Source organism: Cydia strobilella, chromosome 24 (genome assembly GCF_947568885.1).
Source record: "Cydia strobilella chromosome 24, ilCydStro3.1, whole genome shotgun sequence".
NCBI lineage: Eukaryota > Metazoa > Arthropoda > Insecta > Lepidoptera > Tortricidae > Cydia > Cydia strobilella.
The window spans coordinates 3,768,779-3,790,654 of NC_086064.1; the positions used below are offsets into that span (position 1 = coordinate 3,768,779).

At 40.9% G+C, this 21,876-nt stretch overlaps 1 protein-coding gene across 2 annotated transcripts in view; it reads right to left on the reverse strand.

The window, feature by feature from the left end:
• The window catches only part of LOC134752176 (GILT-like protein 1), a 32,593-nt gene that overhangs the window by 2,242 nt on the left and 8,475 nt on the right, over positions 1 to 21,876 (reverse strand). Inside the window, exons 1-5 of one of the 2 annotated variants that reach the window (XM_063687786.1) lie at positions 20,168 to 20,227; positions 8,086 to 8,175; positions 892 to 1,023; positions 519 to 587; positions 115 to 219 (exon numbers count right to left, since the gene is read on the reverse strand). In XM_063687786.1, coding sequence (XP_063543856.1) covers positions 115 to 219; positions 519 to 587; positions 892 to 1,023; positions 8,086 to 8,175; positions 20,168 to 20,212 — 441 coding nt within the window. In that variant the 5' untranslated portion in view covers positions 20,213 to 20,227. Of the gene's footprint in view, positions 1 to 114; positions 220 to 518; positions 588 to 891; positions 1,024 to 8,085; positions 8,176 to 20,167; positions 20,228 to 21,876 lie in introns of those variants that run through there. The other variant, XM_063687787.1, reaches the window with a different exon arrangement.

Here is a 21,876-nt window from a genome sequence, read left to right on the forward strand (position 1 = left end):
GTAATTTTTCCACTTTTAAATTTATTCTAAGACTGACTATCTACAATACACAATAATATTATTTTATATTGTTTTTTTTTATACTGAAAATGTCTATGAATTCGGCAATCTTACCGTGTCGAGGGACTTGTCGGGGCTGGCCTGTCCCATGAGGCAGATAACCAGGTCCATCTTCTCCGTGTCAGCCAGCACTTTGTCCTTCAGGATGCAAGATTGGACCTGGAAAAAAGAACGAAAAATCTTGTAGCTATTCTAAAACTTGGATTTAGAATTGCATTAGGCTTTCATTTCATCATAATTATGAATGTTTATTGAAATAGGGTGTATGCGGGCAATTGCGAAGTAAAAAACACTAAAAAGTGGCGGATAATTCCGAAAAAGGTACTCTTATACAACGGAAAACGAGCGATGACTGATACAGATACTGATACCGGAAAATGAGTGATGACTGATTAATAAATGATTTTCGGGTTTATCCTATTTGCGAAATTACCTATCATATTTTAACCATGTGTTACCTTATTGCCGTAACACTCATCAGGGCCGTGGTGGCAGTTGAACTGCCATTTGCCGTTCACCTTGTCGTGCTGAAACAAAAACAAGATTTAATTAAATTAAACGCCGGACCTACAACCCTACAGTACCTACAGCGCTATTCTATGCGGCACACGGTGTTACGGTGTATATGCTGTAGAGGGACTATATTACACTCACCGTGCTCTTGCCATAAAGGGCACGAGTTTGACATTGACGGAGCCTTTAAAGTCCCACCACACGGGGGCCAGCTGCTCCGTGAATTCCGTGACGAACCTTTTTCTGTCGGGGCACATTCGTAGTACAGCTACTATTTTACGGGGCACACGGTGTAAATGTATAGGACAGTACACTCACCGTGCTCTTGCCATAAGGCACGAGTTTGACCTTGACGGAGCCTTTGAAATCCCGCCACACGGGGGCCAGCTGCTCCGTGATGAACCTTTTGCTGTCGGGGCACAAGCTTTCGTAGTACAGCGCTATTTTCACCTGAAACAAATGGGAGCATGGTTTAGGTACTTAGTTATGTTTTATAAAATACACTGTTATACTTTCCACGAATTCGAAATGAAAATTATCTAGTGTTTATCTCGGGTGAAAGGCACTCAATCTAACTTAAACTATTAGTTAGCTAGCTAAAATGTCTCGTCAGAAATGATGCCGCTAGGACAACGTGATTAAAGTTTGCCAAATTGTAAAGGCCTACGCACGGTGTACGGTAAACTACTCGCAGTTTATGCGGTGCCCAAAATAGACAGGCAGGTAGTTTTGGACTATTGAATTAGGTACCTAGGTGAATTAAAGTCAACCGTTACTTTGCGGAAATCCATATTAATTAAAACAAGAATATTGCTTTAGTAATCCGCTTTAATTCGTTAAATAATAACATGCTAGTCAGTGGCAGTGTTAATCATGCGTATGTTTTCTTTGCATGCAATTAATGTTAACACCCTTCCACCGCGTAAAAAGCTATGTATAATGGTAACGATAATGATATGACTAGCACGTTATTATTCCGCGGATAGGTAAATCAATCATAATGTTTTATTTTTCAGAGTAAATCAGAAATACTTATTGTAGATAGTAGATTAGCTGAAATATTTAGTAGATTAGATTTCAGATTCAGATTTTTATTGGTAAAAGAATACAATTTTTTACACGTCATATTTCTGCATGATTGAAGATTAAATTTAAATGCACGGTAGATATAATTAAATACAATTTCAATATCTCAGTTATTTGTAAGTACATGTCAAGTAAATAATCAGATAATAATGTTATAAATAACAATATATAATGTAATAAATTTAAAATTAAATAAACTAACTAATCTCTAAAACTAAACTAAACTTATAAAACTTAAAGTAAACTTATAAATAAAAAATGCTCCCCAGGTCGCTATCATGTGTAATGGTGCCCAGAAGACTTGCAGCGTTACCTCTTTGGATGGCCAGACTTAGTCTCTGACCGAAGTAGCTGCCAGCCCTCTGGTCACCAGAGGCGTCTACAAGGCGCTCGGAAATATCCTTAAATAATGATTTGGCACTGGGCCCCCACGGTCCCAGAGTTTCGACTCCGAACGGCGCAAATATGTAGCCCTCGCCGAGGATAGCATATTTGCGCCGCTTGTTTAGTACTGCCGTTGTGGCCGCAGCACCCGCCTTGACGGAGGTCGCCTGTAGGGAGGACGGCGCGAGCGTGTCAACGCAGGTGGCGTCCCACACAAGCGTCCTCCCCAGCCTCCATGGAATGAGTGACATCCCGTCGGGCCGCTTGCCGTCGTCGCGTGCGATACCGTTCGGCTCAAGTATGGCCGGCACGCTGACGGAAGCAAGCGCCCTAATACGGATGACATCATTCAAGGATGCGTGGCGGGAGATACGGCCCGCGCTCCTCTGGCAGAATAAGCCGTGGTGACCCAGCTCGTCTACCATGGTGCCACAGCGACAGCGGTGGGGCTCATTAGTTTTGGTGCCCAGTCGTAAACAGGTGGCAAGAGTGAGGGTCGTTTTATCAAGGAGGGTGCCAATATTGGTAGATGGTAATGCGTGAAGCAAATAGCCCGCTTCCGGTTCAGCCACTGCCAGCAGACGAGCGCGCTCTACTGAACTGTGAGCAGAGTCAGTGAGTTCTTTTAAAGTTGATCTGCAGAGCGGCTCGTCCCACTGTTTTTGTGATTTAAGGGAAACCGGAAGCGGGCTCAGGGCTGCCTGGGCAAGACTGCAACCAGACATCTTTGGCCTCATTCAGGGTGGTGGTGCACACGTTTCCATCAGCTGGGCAAAAAATCTTACACGCAAGGTTCTGTGTACTGTGAAATGAGGCCAAAAACGCAGGGAGGGCCACACTGACGACTTGGCATATGCCCAGGCCGCCATGCCGGATTGGCAAGGAGGCCTGAGACCAGGCGCGATTATCGAGGTGGATGTTAAGGATTGATGAGAGAGTGGTTTTGAGTATGGAATCTAATGGCTCGATAAGGTGGGGATATTTCCAAATGGGACTACATCTGAGTATGTATGTAAATTTGGGAACGAACAAGCAAAACTTTATGATAACTAATGCCATGTGTGCGCTGATTTTTAAAAGGCGGTCCGAATATTGAATATGGATATTGAGATGTTCGTTGAGCGCCTAGGAGTCGAAGGGATTGTTTGACAATTATTTTGATATTGGGAGCTAGAATATTAAAGTATGAGATTATGTTTCTCATGTCGACGGCAGGAAGGGGCTTGTTGATAAAGAGCTCGCATTTGGAAAAGTTTAGCTGCAGACCTATTGAGCTAAAACCCGGATCCGTAAGGTTTTCAGTCATCTAAAACGGTCATGTTATAAATTGATTTAGAATTTAGAATTAATTGTTATAAATTGATTTAGAATTACAGAATGTCAAAGTATCGTCGATTCAATTAAATACAAATTATATATCACTTATAGGTATTTCGAATTCGTTTATGTCGTAACAAGCACATTTAATAAGAGTAAAGTCTTTAATTTATTTTAGAAAATTGTGTTTGTATATTTTAGGCCCAAAGACGCCGAGAGATGCTCGGGCCTTGGCCAACCGTCGCCGCGGGGGCGCGAGTAGATTTAGCGCGCGACGCCTATCGCTTCTAACCACAGATTATTAACTAGTTACTAACCACAGACCTATCTTCTAACACCGTAAGCCGAGTAGTTGTGCTTATTTATTCTAATGTATAGGCAAGCGGTTAGTATGTACTTATACACTGGGCAGCGTCAAGATTTTGTGGTGTCTAAACAGGTCCCTAGCCGTGTGATCGGCCGTATTTCTTGCAATGATTCGTAATGCTCGCTTTTGTAGTTTAAATGATCTATCTCGATCAGCAAATGTGGCCCATAGATCAAATCCATGAAAATATCCAAAATAATATATGCTTTTTTGAGATTGTCAGTAGACAACGTGGGGGCAAGCCTAGACAAAGCAAAGCAAGCCGAGGCCATCAGTTTATTACATATTTGTGGTATTTTCTATAAAAAGGGACCTTATTGTCGATGGCGCTTACGCCATTATAAACGATGCTCCGAAATAAACACAATGCCGCGCGACGCTGTGCGGCGTAAGCGCCATCGACAATAAGGTCCCTTTTCATAGAAAATGCCCCATTTGGTCTATGTTGGGAGCCGGTCAATCCTGTCGATAATACTTAGTCTCCTGGACCTGTGGGACCGGGACGTCATTTATTGATGTCAAGTTGAGTATTATTATTATTTTTAGTTAAAAGTAGATTACGTTAGTTTTGTCTTGTTGCAAAGCTTAGTAGCTCGATGTACTACTGTTTAGATTATAAATTGCATGTTGCATTGGCCATTGAGGCCGAGGGTCAATAGGTCAGGAATTCAAAGCGTGATGCAGACAATTGTCCTTATTAAAGGGTATTTGCCCGGAAGGATGACCTGCTACTGGTGACGGGTGTAGGTACTGTAAGATTATAAATTGTGTGGCTAGAAGGCTAAAGTATGACTCACGCTACTCCGTACACTTTGCTAAAAAACTTGCGAGTCTACTCCTTAATGCTCTTTTATGAATCCATAGTAATTCGGTGGCGAGACAAATTAGGAGATAAAGTTGATTTTATTAACAAGTTTGAGAACAAATCAAATTATTTTATTAGATATTTTGATTTGTGTTTTTTAAAGTAGTCACACTACTATATATAAATTAAAAACTGTAATAGAACTGTAATAGACTGTGTAGATATTAAAGAAAAAGTGACGAAGCCCTCCAGCTACCCTACCCTACGGCTAATTGGTCGTTCAACCTCCGCGCCTGTGCTCCTCTCGCTGTCCAGCGCTAAACGCCGGGCTGCCACTACGCCAGGAACGCCAGACCAGGACAGTAACATCCAGCTACACACCGATCCAAGTGCCGTCACCAAAAAGGCTAACGACCCACGCGTTTAAGCCCCAATAAAACACTATCTTTGTAGCCTAGGCCTTGTCACTCATCTGCCCTAGATACCTAACGCTACAAGTGGCCTCCGGCCTTCACCACTGGAGGGCTTCGTCACTTTTTCTTTAATATATGACATCTATTACAGTTTTTGATTTTATTAGTTTGAAAATTGAACGAAACAAAACAATTGCAACATTATTCCAATTCAATATGTTTGAAATCTCGTCGAACTGAATATGTAATTACTTTAGCTGGGACGGTGAGTCGGCCAGTCTTAGTACCTACATTTCTACAGATCAAGCCGTAGCCGTAGATGGAAAAATGAACAATTGAAAAATAAGGTAACAAGCTGGTATGTTATAGTTTTTTCACCTCTGCCGGGCTAGCACATGATTGGCGCGAGAGTATCTCGCCGCGACATAGACTACCCGTCCCCCTTTAATTCATACAGTAAGTAAAAGACGGGTAGTCTATCTCGCGGCGAGATACTGTCGCGTCAGTCATGTGCTCGGCCTACTGCAGCTCGAACAACGCTACTTTTGTCACTCCAGGAAGTGACTAAAGTGCGACTTTTGTCACTTCAGAAAGTGACTAAAGTGCGACTTTCGTCACTCCAGGGAGTGAAACATATAGTAGCTTTTTAATTTAGTGAAGCCCATGAACTGCCACTTCATACTTCGGGGTCAAATTCGAAATACATAAAATTTATTTTTAGGGTTCCGTACCTCAAAAGGAAAAAACGGAACCCTTATAGAATTACTCGTGCGTCTGTCTGTCCGTCTGTCACAGCTGCCTATTTTCTCCAAAACTACTGGACCAATTTAGTTGAAATTTGGTACACATATGTAAGTTTATGACCCAAAGATGGACATGTAACGTAAACAAATTAATTTTACCCACGGGGGCCACTTTTGGGGGGTAAATGAGAAAATTAAAAAATAAAGTTTGTCAAACTATATCGTGTTACATATCAAATGAAAGAGCTCATTGTGAGAATCTCGAATATATTTTTTTTATAATTTTAAGATAAATAGTTTAGAAGTTATTCAAGAAACTAGGCAAAAAATGACCATTTCCCCCCTTTATCTCCGAAACTACTGGGTCAAAGATTTTGAAAAAAATACACAAAATAGATCTTTACCTATAGATCACCGGAAAACCTATTAGAAATGTGCAGTCAAGCGTACGTCGGACTTAATTACTTAGTTTTCGATCCGACCCCTACGGGTTTTTATAGGGTTCCGTACCCAAAGGGTAATTATTTAAAGACATTTCACATAAAAAATACATTATTTAAATTGTGTAATGTACGGAACCCTTGGAACGCGAGTCCGACTCGCACTTGGCCGGTTTTTTTAATATGTTCTCACTACTGAGGTGGTGAGGTATGTGTCACACAAGAGCAAAGTAATTTTACGTCTCGCGTTTTTGAGTCCCTCGCTACGCTCAAGATTCTAACTCAATTATAGAATCTTTCGCTTAGTCGGGACTCAAAATCAACACTCGCAAGACAAACCAACTTTCCTCTCTTGTTGCACAAATAACTATTACTTGTTTCATAGCCATACTGTGTTCCACGAGAAAGTGAAAGAAGGCAATAAGAATAAGACAATTGATTCGTGATACGAGTACTGGATGCAACACACTTATGGATTAACCATCGATGGATCTTACTATTTTTACAATAAGGTCTACTATGTACGTATCAGTTAACAGTGTGAAATATGGTAATTTAATATACGTGTACGTGGTAAAACTCTCAAGAGTTCGAGGGAAAGTAGAAAACTAGCCGTTACTCGGGGATTTGCATAAGCACTTTGTGTATTGTACGTCCTGTGTGGCCACTTGTAAGGGCCACTATGCGCGTTCCAAGGTTAGCCAACTTCTTTTCTCTTTTCAATTACTTCCAAAAAAAAAAAAAAAAATTATCTTTATTCAGTATTATAAAAGACATATATGTATATGCTTACATTTTTATACTACATAGTGTAGTGACCTTATGGTCACTAGGCGCAGCACAGTTAAGTGACCAACCGACGTCCCTAAGTCGTTAGAATAAGGTCTACAATTGGTCAGTCAACTTTATCAGAATAATACCAGCACGGCTACCACGGGTTAGCATTTGACATTAACATAGCGTGAACTCGATGGCATTTCCGCTCTATTGCACCAATAAATAAATAAATATTAGGGGACATCTTACACACATCAACCTAGCTCTAAACTAAGCAAAGCTTGTACTATGGGTGCTAGGCGACGATATACATATACTTATATAGATATACTTATACAATACATATAAATAGAAAACACCCCTGACTCAGGAACGAATATCTGTGTTCATCACACAAATAAATGCCCTTACCGGGATTCGAACCCAGGACCATCGGCTTCACAGGCAGGGTCACTACCCACTAGGCCAGACCGGTCATCAATATATCAGTGCTAGCAAGATGAACTGCGATCTAGTTTACGCAATCGCTAACGTAATATAATGTCTTATATCTTTTTTCTTCTTGCCTGTTACTTTAATCTTACTCTATGTTTTCTTTTATATATATTTTTTTTACTAGCCTATTATGGTGTCCCATTGCTGGGCAAAGGCCTCCCCCCTTCCACGACTCCCGATATAGTGCCTCCTCCGGCCAGTTGTTGAGAAAGGTGTCTAGGTCGTCCCGCCATCTCCGTTTGAGCCTGCCGGGTCCGCGCCCCTCTTCAGGCATCCATTTGGTGGCTATGCTAGCCCATCTGTCTGGATGCATGCGGCAGACGTGACCGGCCCAGTCCCATTTGAGCCTAGCAGTCTTCTCATTGACGTCAGCAATGCGGGTTTTTGCGCGCAGCGTTGTGTTCCTTTTATATTATGTAATTTATTTATTTTATTTTAAAATTTAATTCAGGCAACAAGGCCCATATAACATATACCTTACAGACTAACACACATATAAATTTCATAAACATAAAAACTAAACATTATTTTGGCGACAGAACGGCGTGGCTCCGTTGAATAATGCCTCTTTTGTGGTGGTTGTGTCATGTGTTGTGTAATGTCTCGTTTGTTTTTGCTTATGAATAAAATAATTCTAATTCTAAATGTTAAGTGTCAACTCGTGGTACAGCTACAGGAAACTTACTTTATTATTATCTTCGCTTTTCTTGTTCTTGGCGAGCGCTCCGCACACCAGCACGGCAACTGTGACACATAGGAGGACCTTCATCTTGTTCTGAAACAACACAAGACAATAATCAATTAATCATCAACAATTGATAAAAGCGGTGGTGTCCGAGTCGATATTATGACGTCCAACTTTCAATCCGAAGGTCGTGGGTTCAAATTCGTGAGTTTTTCGAACCTTGTACCTACGGAATATAATTTGGTATTTCTCACTAGCTATTTGGTGAATGAAAATATCGTGAGGAATCCTGCATTACCTACATCAGCCAAGAAATTCAAAGGTGTATGTGAAGTCTCTAATCCGCATTGGACCAGCGTGGGGATTATAGCACAGAATAATAAGAAATAGTATTGTCATACAGAACGGCTACGCATCGCCCCGCCCCGACTCGAATTACCTCGCCCCGCGGCTCAGTACTATTTTCAAGCAGCATGACGCGTGTAGGGACGTGCCGTTTACACATAGAAACGCAAGTGATTTTTGCCCTGTGAATATAGGCCAAGCACTCTCGCGCATTCGAGAGGATGGCTGTGTAGCAATGAGACGGATATCTTAGACTGAATTATTTATTTAATTGAATATAGTTATTGATAAAATCTGATCCATGATCAAAACATCCATCCATAGTCACAAAACTAATCGTGGACCACGGTCCATGAACCACGGATCATAAGGTCGGGTAGCAAACAGTGGCTCAGTCGCCCCAATATCGCCTCTATCATGTTGGAATTAGGTTGAGAGAGCCACTGCCCCACCCTTTTTTCCGAGCCACTGTTTCCTACCCTACCCTAGATGTTTCTAAAGGTTAATTTTTTTCTGCCCGAAAGTTGTTGGTGAAATAAATGCTCGCAATTTTGGTACAGGTAAAGATTATAACGAAAGCATTTTTGGCCGATAGGTATAAGATAACACGACCTTTCTATATTTATGCTGGATTATCTTAATAATGGGCAAGAAGAGGCATGGGCACTGTGAATGACCTCTCGCTTTGTGTGGTAGGGTACAGGACAGCGGATGTCATTCCAGATCTAGAGCAGAGCCCAACTGGGGAAGTACCTCCACCTTACAGAAAACCGCAGCCAAATAACACTAAACCCTACTCATTAGTGTTGTGTTCCTGCCGGTGAGTAAGGTTGCCAGAGCTCAACGAGGGAGAGGAGTGTTAGGGTCGGCAACGCGCGTGTAACTCCTCTGGAGTTGCAGGCGTACATAGGCTATGGACACTGCTTAACATCTGGCGGGCCGTATGCTTGTTTGCCACCGACGTAGTATATAAAAAAAATATAACCAAATACTTTTACTCTAGTGCAAAAATATATATAACTCGTCTTTGTTTAAAATTATTTTCACACACAAATCTAGACTAAATTCCTGTCAGGTCAGATTATCTACATCTGCCGTTACAGATTGGTACAGGCAGCATAAAAAGTATTAGGTATAGGTACAACCACTACCAGAGGTAGAGGCTCTCATCTAGGCAAATTAAGTGAGATTGTGAAACTATAAAATGCAATTTTATTCACTTTTGGAATACTAAGAATATAAAGTTTTTATCAAACAATGATCTGTGTTTTTTCCACCTTTAACTAAGTATATATAGACTGATGCATACGACAGTCGATAGTATTCCAGTAATATCCAAAAAGGTTACGCACACGCTAACATCATTGTTAGCTAGAATAGCTAGTAAACAAACCTTTTTTTTATGGCATAGGAGGCAAACGATAGCAGGCGAATCGCCTTATGATGGTAACTTTACTTAAGGCGGTTCCCTGAGCCAGAAGGCGAAAAATCTCCTTATATGATCATGTTTTTCTAAGAGGCGTTGATATTCATAGACGTGAAAAAAATATATGTAGTTCTTGACTATATTATCTTTATCAACATAGCTTCCGATACACGAATTATGACACTTCGCTCGATACAATTAATTCCCAAAGTAACCTCTAACTCGGACTTTTAATCCTACTTTACTCGGTTATTTATTATTTGATACTTTAAACAAAAAAAGAAGAAAAAACAATCTTAACATAAATAGTAATTTCATAGCTTTAGAATTTCGATGTTGTAAGGTAACGTTTTTAAAATAAATAAAAACCGACAAAATTCGAACAAAATTGACACTTGGCGCGTATGTTCTTTCCCGTTCTTTCTTGCGAAATGTGACAAAGACAGCGGCAAACCGATGGAACGGCCTTAAATGAAAGAACAGTGCTATGGGTCAGACCACTTAGGGATCTAATCTAATCTAAAAGTAAAATGGGGCATTTTCTAAGAAAAGGGACCTTATTGTCGATGGCGCTTACGCCGCACAGCGTCGCGCGGCATTGTATTTATATCGGAGCATCGTTTATAATGGCGTATGCGCCATCGACAATAAGGTCCCTTTTTATAGAAAATACCACAAATGTATCGGGATGACAGACGAGAACGAAAACTCACGTGAACATTTCCATGCATTACCTAGAGTTAGACCAAGAAAAGTCTGCAGGGATTTTGACGGCACACGCAGTGCCAGTGTTATTTATACATCATTATAATTTCATAGAAGTTTGACGTTAAAAACAACACCTGCACTTTGAGTGCTGTCAAAATCTCTGCATACTTTTCTTGGTTTGACTATTTCGGCGCTATACTTACTCAACCTCATATCTGCAAAAATAATTTGATGGAAATGTCGCTTTTCTTTCATTCGGAATACGGGTGTTTTTGTCATCAAATGAGTGTTGCAGATACGAGGTTGAGTAAGTATAGCGGCGATTTAAGATTCGGGTTTCGATTGGCGTTTTGTATAGGTAAACGATTACCACTTAAATTAGGATTTTGCGTAACTGTACCCACTTTTGCTTCTAACTGTACACAAAGTAATAAAAGTAGTACATTTGTGATAAAACCGAACAATGTACAATGGCCGTGGGATCTTTCTCATAGCTGGATTTAACTCTTAAATGCCATTATTAGTTCATTTATTATGTTTTTTATACATACTCAGTTTTCAGAACGATCATTACTTATTGTAACTGTATATGTGAGCACGTAAAAGTACCATTGATAAATGTCCCACTTGTTAACATATATCAGGGTGTCAATGATTGGAAAGTTACTATTAAAATACACTAAAGTACGTTTTTACATAACCCTTTAAAATCGAAACAAAACAGTGAAATCGAGGGCAAGTACCATCCAGTGCAATACTTTCACAACTATTGCTATTTGCTTATACCTAAACTCTTATCCCGCTAACCTTTGGGGTCACAATTGCTTGGACAGTCTTCTACATAACCTACAGGTTGAATGACCTGTGACCTGTGTGTCGTGTGTTGAACGTTACTTAAGTCTGGTTTTAAGAGGATACATCTAAAGAAATTATTTATTAATCCACTATCATTCAAAAGATTAGGTATATTTGGCTCTGGACTCCTCCGAGCTAGGGTTGACATATAAAAAAAATATCCTGACAAAAGTGCGGATCACCCTAAAAATCCTGACATTCCCTGAATGATAATTTCTTCAAAAATTCACCCTTTAAAACCCTTATTCCCAAATCTTCTAGCCATTAGCCTCCTACAATACGCTGTATTTACTAAGTAGCATAACCTTTGTCCTCTGCCAATTATAGCCAGTTAAAAAAAAAACTCGCAATCCTGACAATGGACCAAAAATCCTGGCAGACCTTAACGAATCAGGATCGTACCCGTTCGCTTCAAGTTGGCAGTCCGGTACCGTTGAAGCCGCGTTACAATTACATGATCATGTAACAAGTACAATTTAAATTTTGAAGACCTTGCTAGGTTTCGTTGAAGAGCTAGCTGGAGTAGGGTTACCTCGTTTCACGCAAAATAGGCACATTGGATGTCGATTTGCGGAAAATGCCTAGCATAAGTAACTAACTAACTAACAGGTACAATACAAATCCTATTACTGTCGACTAAAAAATTGTGTACTTTATTTTTTAATACTTACTTTATGTAATATAATTTGTGATTGTATTAAATGTAAGTAATAGAAGTACTTGTAACTACCTATAAAGTAACTATACGTGTAACGTATTCCGATACGAACCTGATTCGTTAAGTTCTTACGTGTGACCGCGGAGGGCAAAAACCAGATAAATCCAACAACGAGCAGGGGTCCGAATGAGGGCGGCGGCACGAGGAAGCGTCATCAAATTGAAGTGGGGCTTTTGACCCTGTCAGCTCGGTTCAATGACAATATAGTCTTCACACGGCAATTTTTGCAGGAAAGGAAAGTGCCACTGCTCCCTCCTAGCACTACTTCTAGCGGTACATCTCGAAATTCAGTTAAATGCTGCAAATGGCGTACCGTTTGCTATACAGAAAAAAGGCCTTTTTCAAATATGTAGATGATGTGAAATGTGAAAATAAAATTTATTCACCACTGCGAGAAATATATTAGCAATAGGTCGGTCTAATCAAAATTAATACCGTCATTTTAAATTTATAGTTTAAAAGCCATCCTTATATTCCTTCTCACTAACATAAAGAAACAACTGAAACTTTGCACTCTAAAGGACAAAATTTCACTTATTCATACAATGAGCACTAACAGCTAAACCTAAATTAAGCTATGTTGGTCTTCAAAAATAAACTAGGTATATTAGACGTCTGCATCCAGATTTCAAAGAATGAAAAGAGTTTTCAAAACGAGTGTTGTTAAAAAGGACATTAGTGGTAGTCCTAGTATTTGACAGCCCATTCCAATATTCCATTCCAATCCTTCGGCTGAAGGTGGCAACTATTGGGACAGTGTCCAGCACTGGGACATTAACGTTATGACATCAATGGGTTTCAAACTGAATTAGGCACCGTTATTGTTTGTATAATGGCATTGAGAATCTTTCGAAACAGCATTGACTAATATATCCCGATTTTTGTAACCAAATTAACAATAGTATCAACACTAAGAACAAATTAAATTAATTTCTATTAAAATATTTTATTTTGTGTTTTTTCAAGTAGGCACACTACTATTTAAACTATAGGTATAAACTAAAATAAATGTCATATACGAAGGAAAAATGACCAAAGCCTCCAGTGTCCAGAGCTGGAAACGAACCAGCGTCCCCCGTTTACCGGACAGGTGCCTGAACCGCTCGGCTCAGCTTTTTCCTTCGTATATGACATTTATTTCAGTTTAATCGTATCAACCATCGCATACAGACAATGTATGACTAAGTGCAATTTTAATACTTTATGAGTAGATAAAATAAAATAAGAGGTGTAAAATTAAGAGATCGAGTCCGAAACACCACGCTGCGCTCTAAGACTCAAATAATAGACGTAGCTCGGAAAGCGGCCAAGTTGAAATGGGACTGGGCTGGTCATGTCTGCCGAATGCCGGATGACTTGTGGGCCAAGTTAACCACGGAGTGGGAGCCCCACGAGTCTAACCGGGGATCCGGCAGACCTCGTCGGCGATGGCGGGATAACTTGGACTCCTTGACAGGCTGGCCGGATATAGCATTAAACAGAGACGAGTGGAAAAAGAGGGGGGAGGCCTTTGCCCAGCAGTGGGACACAGTGGGCTCTGAATAATAATAATAAATAATAATAATGAGTAGATAACGTACATAAATCATTATAATTATACTTATGTGGACACGGGTATGGTCCAAGGTGATCGAGATATTTATTGTTATGCAACATACGAGACAAGTATAATGTATGTCCATGAATACAAACAAAAGCAACTGAAATAGGGCAAACTGCGCATTTTGAACTTATTTTTAAATTCGATATAATATAGGTATGGAATATACGTGGTATCTCCCACCCTTTTAATAGTTTTACAAATAGAGATCTATATGGGGCTGTACGTACGTACATGGTATAATAATTGCTGTAATGGAAAGTAAATTAAAAATTGAAGCTATGTTAAGTAAGCGCTTAAGGTAAATGTAGCAATTGTTGACGCAATGTGCAATAGTTGACAACCTGTTTATTACCTTGTTAATAAAACATAACTAATGTAAAAATGTAAAAAAATACCATTTTTATGTCAGCCTAACTATGTAGTTCGGGCCATAAAGACGAATCGATTGGTTACATAGGTCATCAAAATCAGCTTAGTAGTTTCAAAGCTATCGTAGAACTCATGACATAAAAATGGCGTAATCGGCAACGGCGACCCTAATAGCTAATTACGAGCGTGTGCTCTGATATGGCTGGCAATGCCGAACTTACTTTTTAAACTATCGGAGGTGGGGCAGTAAAGCTAACCAGAATAATGATAGGACGGTTTCGGCCGGGACTTACGTATCTGACGTTTCGCATCAACATAAAAAAAAACCGGCCGTGCGAGTCGGACTCGCGCACGAAGGGTTCCGTACCATTACGGAAAAAAACAGCAAAAAAATCACGTTTGTTGTATGGGAGCCCCATTTAAATATTTATATTATTGTTTTTAGTATTTTTTGTTATAGCGGCAACAGAAATACATCATCTGTGAAAATTTCAACTGTCTAGCTATCACGGTTCATGAGATACAGCCTGGTGACAGACAGACGGACAGCGGAGTCTTAGTAATAGGGTCCCGTTTTTACCCTTTAGGTACGGGACCCTAAAAATTACTCGCTAAACATACCTTGACTGCTAATATCATCTGTTGTTTTTGCTACAAATCGTATTTGCTACATTTTGAACCCACTATATACATATTATTGTTGCACGTGGTCAGCGTTAAGCCGCACACGATACTCGCACGGTCACTCGATACACAGCATAACTGGAATCCATCAAGGCTAGCTTTAACAAGAACCTAGGTACAGATAGTTCATCTATAGGTACCTAACATATACCTAGCGCTATACTCTACATAAGTCTCTAATGTGGACATACCCATAGTTAAGAGCTGCAAAGCTTAAGAGGGGTGTTGAGCGTAGACTGTTTTTCTTGAAGCTCGTACGCCGAAGACTGGAACGCGCTGACCGAAGTGAAGCTACCGCTGCCAATTACCTCAGAAATACCACCACCATGTTACCGGGTTAGTGTGAGGGTTAGTAAGAACACTTATTTTAGGGTTAATAAGATGTTAAGTGTAGAGGTGTTGTAGAAAGACTGACGAGGCTAGGTTGGGCAGTCATATTTATATGAGAGCGCGACCGCGCCCCGCCCACTGTGTCACGTGGGTGTGTTGTGCAGAGTCAGTATCCATTTATTGGCCAATCAGCTTACGCTATTTTACAAAGTTAGGGAATAGGTAATATTTATTGTGGGACATTGATTCTTATAACTATGCACAAAAAAGAAGTAAAACATATAAAAGTAAAAACATAAACACACGAAATGGAAATAAAACAGTTATCACACAAACAGAATATAAAACAGAATCGTCAATTATTTACACGTTATTTTATGCCTAGACCTACTTATACCTATTCGCGACAGTTCTCCCCCACGTGTGTCAACACCGTATATAGTAGAGGAGCGTGTAGGAATAAGCCTGGAAACTGGGCAGCGGACGTCACCTGCGCTCGTGTGTACAATGGCTACTCTTATGTGGCCATCTGGGCCGTGAAAGAGTTGTGCGATTTCGCCTCTAGACCATTTACTTTGTGGCACGGAGCAGTCGATTACTGTGACGCTGTCGCCTACGTGCAATTTCTGTTTCTTGCTGTGTGAGTCGGGTTTATCCGTAGCTGCCGCGTTATATACTAGTGGATTCGTTTGAGGCCTTTCTAATGGTAAGTCGCCCACGGGAACCTTGAGGTTGGCCCCGCTACAGGTCCGACACCATTGGCGCTTACGTGATTTATAACGAACACTACCGCGCAGTCCGACTATGTGATATCTATGTTTCAGCTCGCTAATTAATGTCGAGTGATTGCTGTTGCACAGAGTGTGAAAATGATGGATCAACAGTTTGGCGAAGTCTTCCTTAGCGTGCAGGACGGGTACTTGCTTGCTTCCGACGTCTGTCACGATGACTCCGTATTCATCTAATTTTACTGCGATCGCTCGTAGCGGAGATTTTGTCGGTAGCGCGTGCCCAGCTTCCAGGGACTCCATCTCTTCTGGAAAGGCTTCATATTGGCTCCGTTTGATTAGCGATATTTCCGCAATAATCAAATCCCCTTTGTTCATCTCTGTGTCTATTTTCTTAGAGAGCATCTTGGCATTATTTACCTCGGCGGCAACCAGAACCCTAGCCGTGGCCCTAACTAAATGCGTGTATTCGGAAAAACATTTTACCTCAGGTAGGTACTCGAATTTACTTTTAGTTTTCATGTTTGGGCGAACGGACTTCGACACGCGTCGTCGCTTATGACGTATCGCGGCGTTGTCGACGACGGGCGCGAGCGTGCGTAGTGTGGACGATCGCGGCTTATAATCGCGTTTGGGTTCGGGTTCTACAACCCACCGAGAGGTTGCTCCTATTTGAGCGGGTTTGTTTCGGTCGAATAATGACGCTATTTCCCGTTTTGCAGGTAATATCGGAGTGGTGGGCACGTTCTTGAGCGGGTCTTGGAAGCTTTCGCTCCCCCACGCGAAAGACGTATTGCCTGCACCACTGCCAACGCTTGATATTACTGCGGGCTTATTCGACGCGAAAGAAATTGTATTTACTGCGCTCGTTGTGTTATTACCGTTCGCGGACGCGGCCGCGTTCAACCCGTGTAATAACTTATGGTGGCCTGCCTCGCATTGGCCGACGCCACACGCAACGTATTTACATTTAAATAGTTTATGATGCGCAGATTTTAAACAATTAAAACACAGCCTCGCTTCCTTCACTAGCTCCCATCTTTCAGGAATTGCTGCCGCCGTAAACTGTGCGCACGTGTCTACTGTATGTTCCTTTTCACAAATAGGGCACGTATTGCGCGGCGGAGTAGATTCGGACAATTCCTGGCGGAGTCTAGGTTCGGACGGTGTGGTTTGACTACTATCGCGATGTTTCGCGAGCGCGACGGTAGTATACTTTTTATTTTTAGGTTTGTACTCATCTTCGCGTGTATGAGTTTCGTGAATATCTGACTCCGAGCCACTACTACTACTACTATCGCGGGTAGACACGGGGGCGCGAGACCTATTAGGGAGAGTTCGACTCGATCGCTTAGATCCGCGCTCAAAAGACGCCGCATTTACGGTATAGCGCGATGTAGCTGGCCTATGTCGGTTGATGCGTTTGGCTGCAGTGCTAATTTCGTTCAAAAACTCCGATAATGCAACTAGACCGGGAGTTTGACTATTAGACTGCCTATATTTTGCCCATTCGTAACGCACAATCAGATTGAGTTTGTCCACGATTTTGTTTACAAGTTCAGGCGCGTGTAGGTACTGCTCTTGTCGCAGCGAACGTATGGTTGCGACGGCATTCGCAATATGTGCGGCGAAGGAAGCTATGTTCGCGTTGTCTTCTGACAAGCGCGGCATACGTTTTATATTATGCAACTCCGTTAACACAATTTCCTCCGGGTCGCCGAATTGCCGTTCTAGCGCCTCCATAATTTCGTACGGGTCCTGAACTGTGTACATTATTGATTTCACGGCGGTCCGAGCCTCGCCTTTGAGCGCGCGCCTAATACGACTTACGTTATTGACGGCACTAAACATGGGAGACGTGTCCTCGAACTCTGCCCTAAATGAAATCCATTCGGTTATATCTCCTCCGAATGAGGGTAACTCGGGCGGCTTATGGTAGATAGGTGCATAACTGCCGTGTGGCACCTCTAAATAACGCGGTTGCGGCCTACTAGTACCCCGCTCAATGGCGGCGGCGCGCGGCGGCGGCGCTGTCTCCTTCGGCAAGGGAATTTTACTATTCTCGATCGCGACGTCTTGCTCCTGTGGCCTACACTGTTGTCCTACCCAATTCCTAGTACGCCGTTCAGACTCGTCAGCCACGGTACTGCCTCTGTCAGAATTCGCCTCCAATTCGGCGATCTGCAGCTTTAATTTGGCAGTATCGGACTGCTTCTGAGCGACAACTAGAGCGGCTTTATGGACCTCGAGCTCGGCCATGAGCACCGATAATTGACTATCACGATCCCTATTTACCGATTCGCGACCTCTGATTGATCCACGAACAGACGGCGCCCGCGGCGCGACCACGGGGTCTTTATTCACTAGCGTATTCGACCTACTGCGAACTACTACCGTATTTTCTAACGCGTCCGAGTGTACCGAATTGTTGTCTATCTCTCCACCGCTATTCACTTGGTTGCCGGTGGAGCCTTTGCTCCATGTATGTGTCTCGGTAGACGTGGTCTTGCCGGACGAGGGGGTAGGGGTCTCTGTGGGCGCGGGGGCAGGCGGGCCCTTAGCGCGCGGTCGAAGATTTCTCGTACTCTTCGTAGACATCTTCTTCTTTCTTGACACACACGCGGGGGTCCCTAACTATATACAAATTTACCTGCCTAACACCTATGCCCTGACGCCACAGAGCGAAACGTCAGTGCCCCTAAGCGTAAATCCCTCGGTGCACTGAATCTCCCGCAATGACAAAGTGCAATGCCTAGAGCGTTCGAAAGCAGTGTGATGGCATCACCATGTGACACATGCAACGAAAGTTGCCAGGACGCGTGAGTGGAGGAAAGCCTACAACACAGCACGGTCCGACCGGCAAGCCGGTTTGGTGGGGTATGGAGGGGTAATTGGGTAAGGGTCTGAGCCGAAGCGTACTTCAAGGCTCAGCGCGTTCGTTTTTCAAGCTTCTTTTTTCTATCTGAGTGGAGAAAAATCTCGACACTCAGCGCGTACTTGTTTCTTTGTTCTTTCTTCTATCTGAGTGGAGAAATTCTCAACACTCAGCGCGTACTTGTTTCTTTGTTCTTTATTCGGCTATCGAAGGACCATAATTGTTGAGCGTAGACTGTTTTTCTTGAAGCTCGTACGCCGAAGACTGGAACGCGCTGACCGAAGTGAAGCTACCGCTGCCAATTACCTCAGAAATACCACCACCATGTTACCGGGTTAGTGTGAGGGTTAGTAAGAACACTTATTTTAGGGTTAATAAGATGTTAAGTGTAGAGGTGTTGTAGAAAGACTGACGAGGCTAGGTTGGGCAGTCATATTTATATGAGAGCGCGACCGCGCCCCGCCCACTGTGTCACGTGGGTGTGTTGTGCAGAGTCAGTATCCATTTATTGGCCAATCAGCTTACGCTATTTTACAAAGTTAGGGAATAGGTAATATTTATTGTGGGACATTGATTCTTATAACTATGCACAAAAAAGAAGTAAAACATATAAAAGTAAAAACATAAACACACGAAATGGAAATAAAACAGTTATCACACAAACAGAATATAAAACAGAATCGTCAATTATTTACACGTTATTTTATGCCTAGACCTACTTATACCTATTCGCGACAAGGGGGTAACGTAAAATTGTAGTTTTTAGGGTTCCGTACCCAAAGGGTAAAAACGGGACCCTATTACTAAGACTCCGCTGTCTGTCCGTTTTTCACCAGGCTGTATCTCATGAACCGTGATAGCTAGAAAGTTTAAATTTTCACATATGATGTATTTATGTTGCCGCTATAACAACAAATACTAAAAACAGAATAAAATGTCACTTTGCTTAGAAGCCGTTCCAAATGTTGCGTTAATGTATATTGTTGCTATACAATATTTTTTTAAATAAAATGTAAGCAATCAAATGGTACCGTTATTTTTTCCTATTTGATAGTGAAAAAAAAAGTGTTTTTTTTTAACTGAGGTCTTGTATTTTTTTTTATTCCCATATATTTTTAGTTTCCAATTTATTGTGATAAATTGCTCATTTTCTATCCCTACCTAGATTTAGTTATGAAATTCAACATGTGTCAAATAACTACCCTATTTTTTAACTCATATCTCTTTATTTACATACAAGATACATACAGTGGTACTACGTAAACGAAATTAATAATAGGCCCTTGAGGCATTGTACCAAGGATGCTGGCGGCATTTCCTCGCTGTATCGCAATGCTGATACGTTGTGCGAGGAAGCCGTCAGCTCTTCGGTCACCAGTTACGTCAAAATATATAATTAGTACCCTATTATAACATTAAACTAATATTTAAGGATACTTACCGTTCTAACAGCTCCCACAATCCTCAATAAAACCCGATGTATCATAAGACACTAATTATTAATTATAATTCCACTCTGACACGTACCTACGTCTAGCGAGACTTGCATGCTACTCGTATATGAGGGCATTACTCGAACTATCTCGGATCAAATAGCAGTAACCTCATCGATAAAAACAGTAAAAACTGTGCTCACGTTACTGGGGTTACGTGGGCAGAGAAAACTACAATTAATTTTATTTTCACCACACCAGCTCCTAAAGGATCTCTTTATACTTCAAAAATGAATGGGAACGTTGCATTTTATTGTTGCAAGAGTGGCAAAGTAATTTGATGACAATTTTGAGTTGTTTCCTTAAGTTGGCTGGTAGAATTAACTTTTAAATGATGATTTTGAATGACAAAATAAAAATATTTAAAAACGTTCATTTGGATTTGACTTTAAATACCTACTCGTACTGATAAAAATAACCGATAGTTGTATTCTAATTTTATTTTATTTGTACAGAACCCTCAACATTAGGTCGGGTGTTCATCAGTTAGCCACTAGTACACAAATAACCAAGCGAATATCTGGCGAACGCGACGATGCCGCTTGGTGCAACCAAAGGCATTGGATACCTAAGCACTTGCCTGCCCCACTCCCCAGTTAAAAGCTCGCTCGCTCCATCTACGGACGAGTGAGAAAAAAAAATTCAATATTTCGTAAAAACTTTTTGGGAAATTAAAGTAAGATTTTTGTCAGTATTAAATATTTTTGTAATTAATGAAAACTGCATTCTTAAATTTGTGGGGCTCATTATTTTAAATAATTAAACACATGTAAATCAGTGTTTAAGTGTGTACAACAGTTGTACACACTTAATTAACCAAGTTGTACTACAATTTGGTTAATTCTAGGACACCCCCCTAGTTAATGAAATGAAATTCTTTATATTACTTCTTAACATTACTTTCTTTTATTTCTTTAATGCTGTCCTCAAAGCCAAATAAAGTAAGTAAGTAAGTAGTCAAATTCTATTTTTTTTTAAAAGCACATTAATAAAAAAACTAAATTAAAATTTCTTGAATGCAAATTTATTGTAGCCAATTAAATAGACTATCGATTAATGTTCACAAAATTTTATTAGAATTGAAAATTGGCGACATATGGGCACTCTAAAAAAGGGTGTTAACTGATGAACAACTCACCCTACAATTCAGCACCTCATATTGGCTCATATCATAATAATATTGTGAATGTATTTTTAGTTGCACACGTTCTAATACTTGTAACGAATGTTAAGTATGCGATTAATATGTACATTTGCAATAGTGCAGTCGCATGCTTTAATGCTAATTACATTTCATTGTTTGAGTTATAGGAGAAAACGAGGAAACTTGAACCTTCGAGTCATCTTTCATCATTTATAGCTAATAAAGCTATAAGCTATAATTAATAAACCAAATTATGTAAAAATATTTTCTGTAATGTTATAATATTCAGAGAAGAAAATGAGAACTACGTTTGTATGGAGATTGGAGAAAGCGTTCGTCCCTTTTTAATTATTTTTTTTCGTTTGGCAAAATATTATTGCAGGTAAGGTACTACCTAATTATTTGTTTATAAATATGTAACTTGGCTATCGGTGTCGCCCTGTGACAACTGTTATCTCTCAAATGAACGAAAATAGCTCTTTTGCCTACAGTCACTGAGAAATGAGCAAAGGG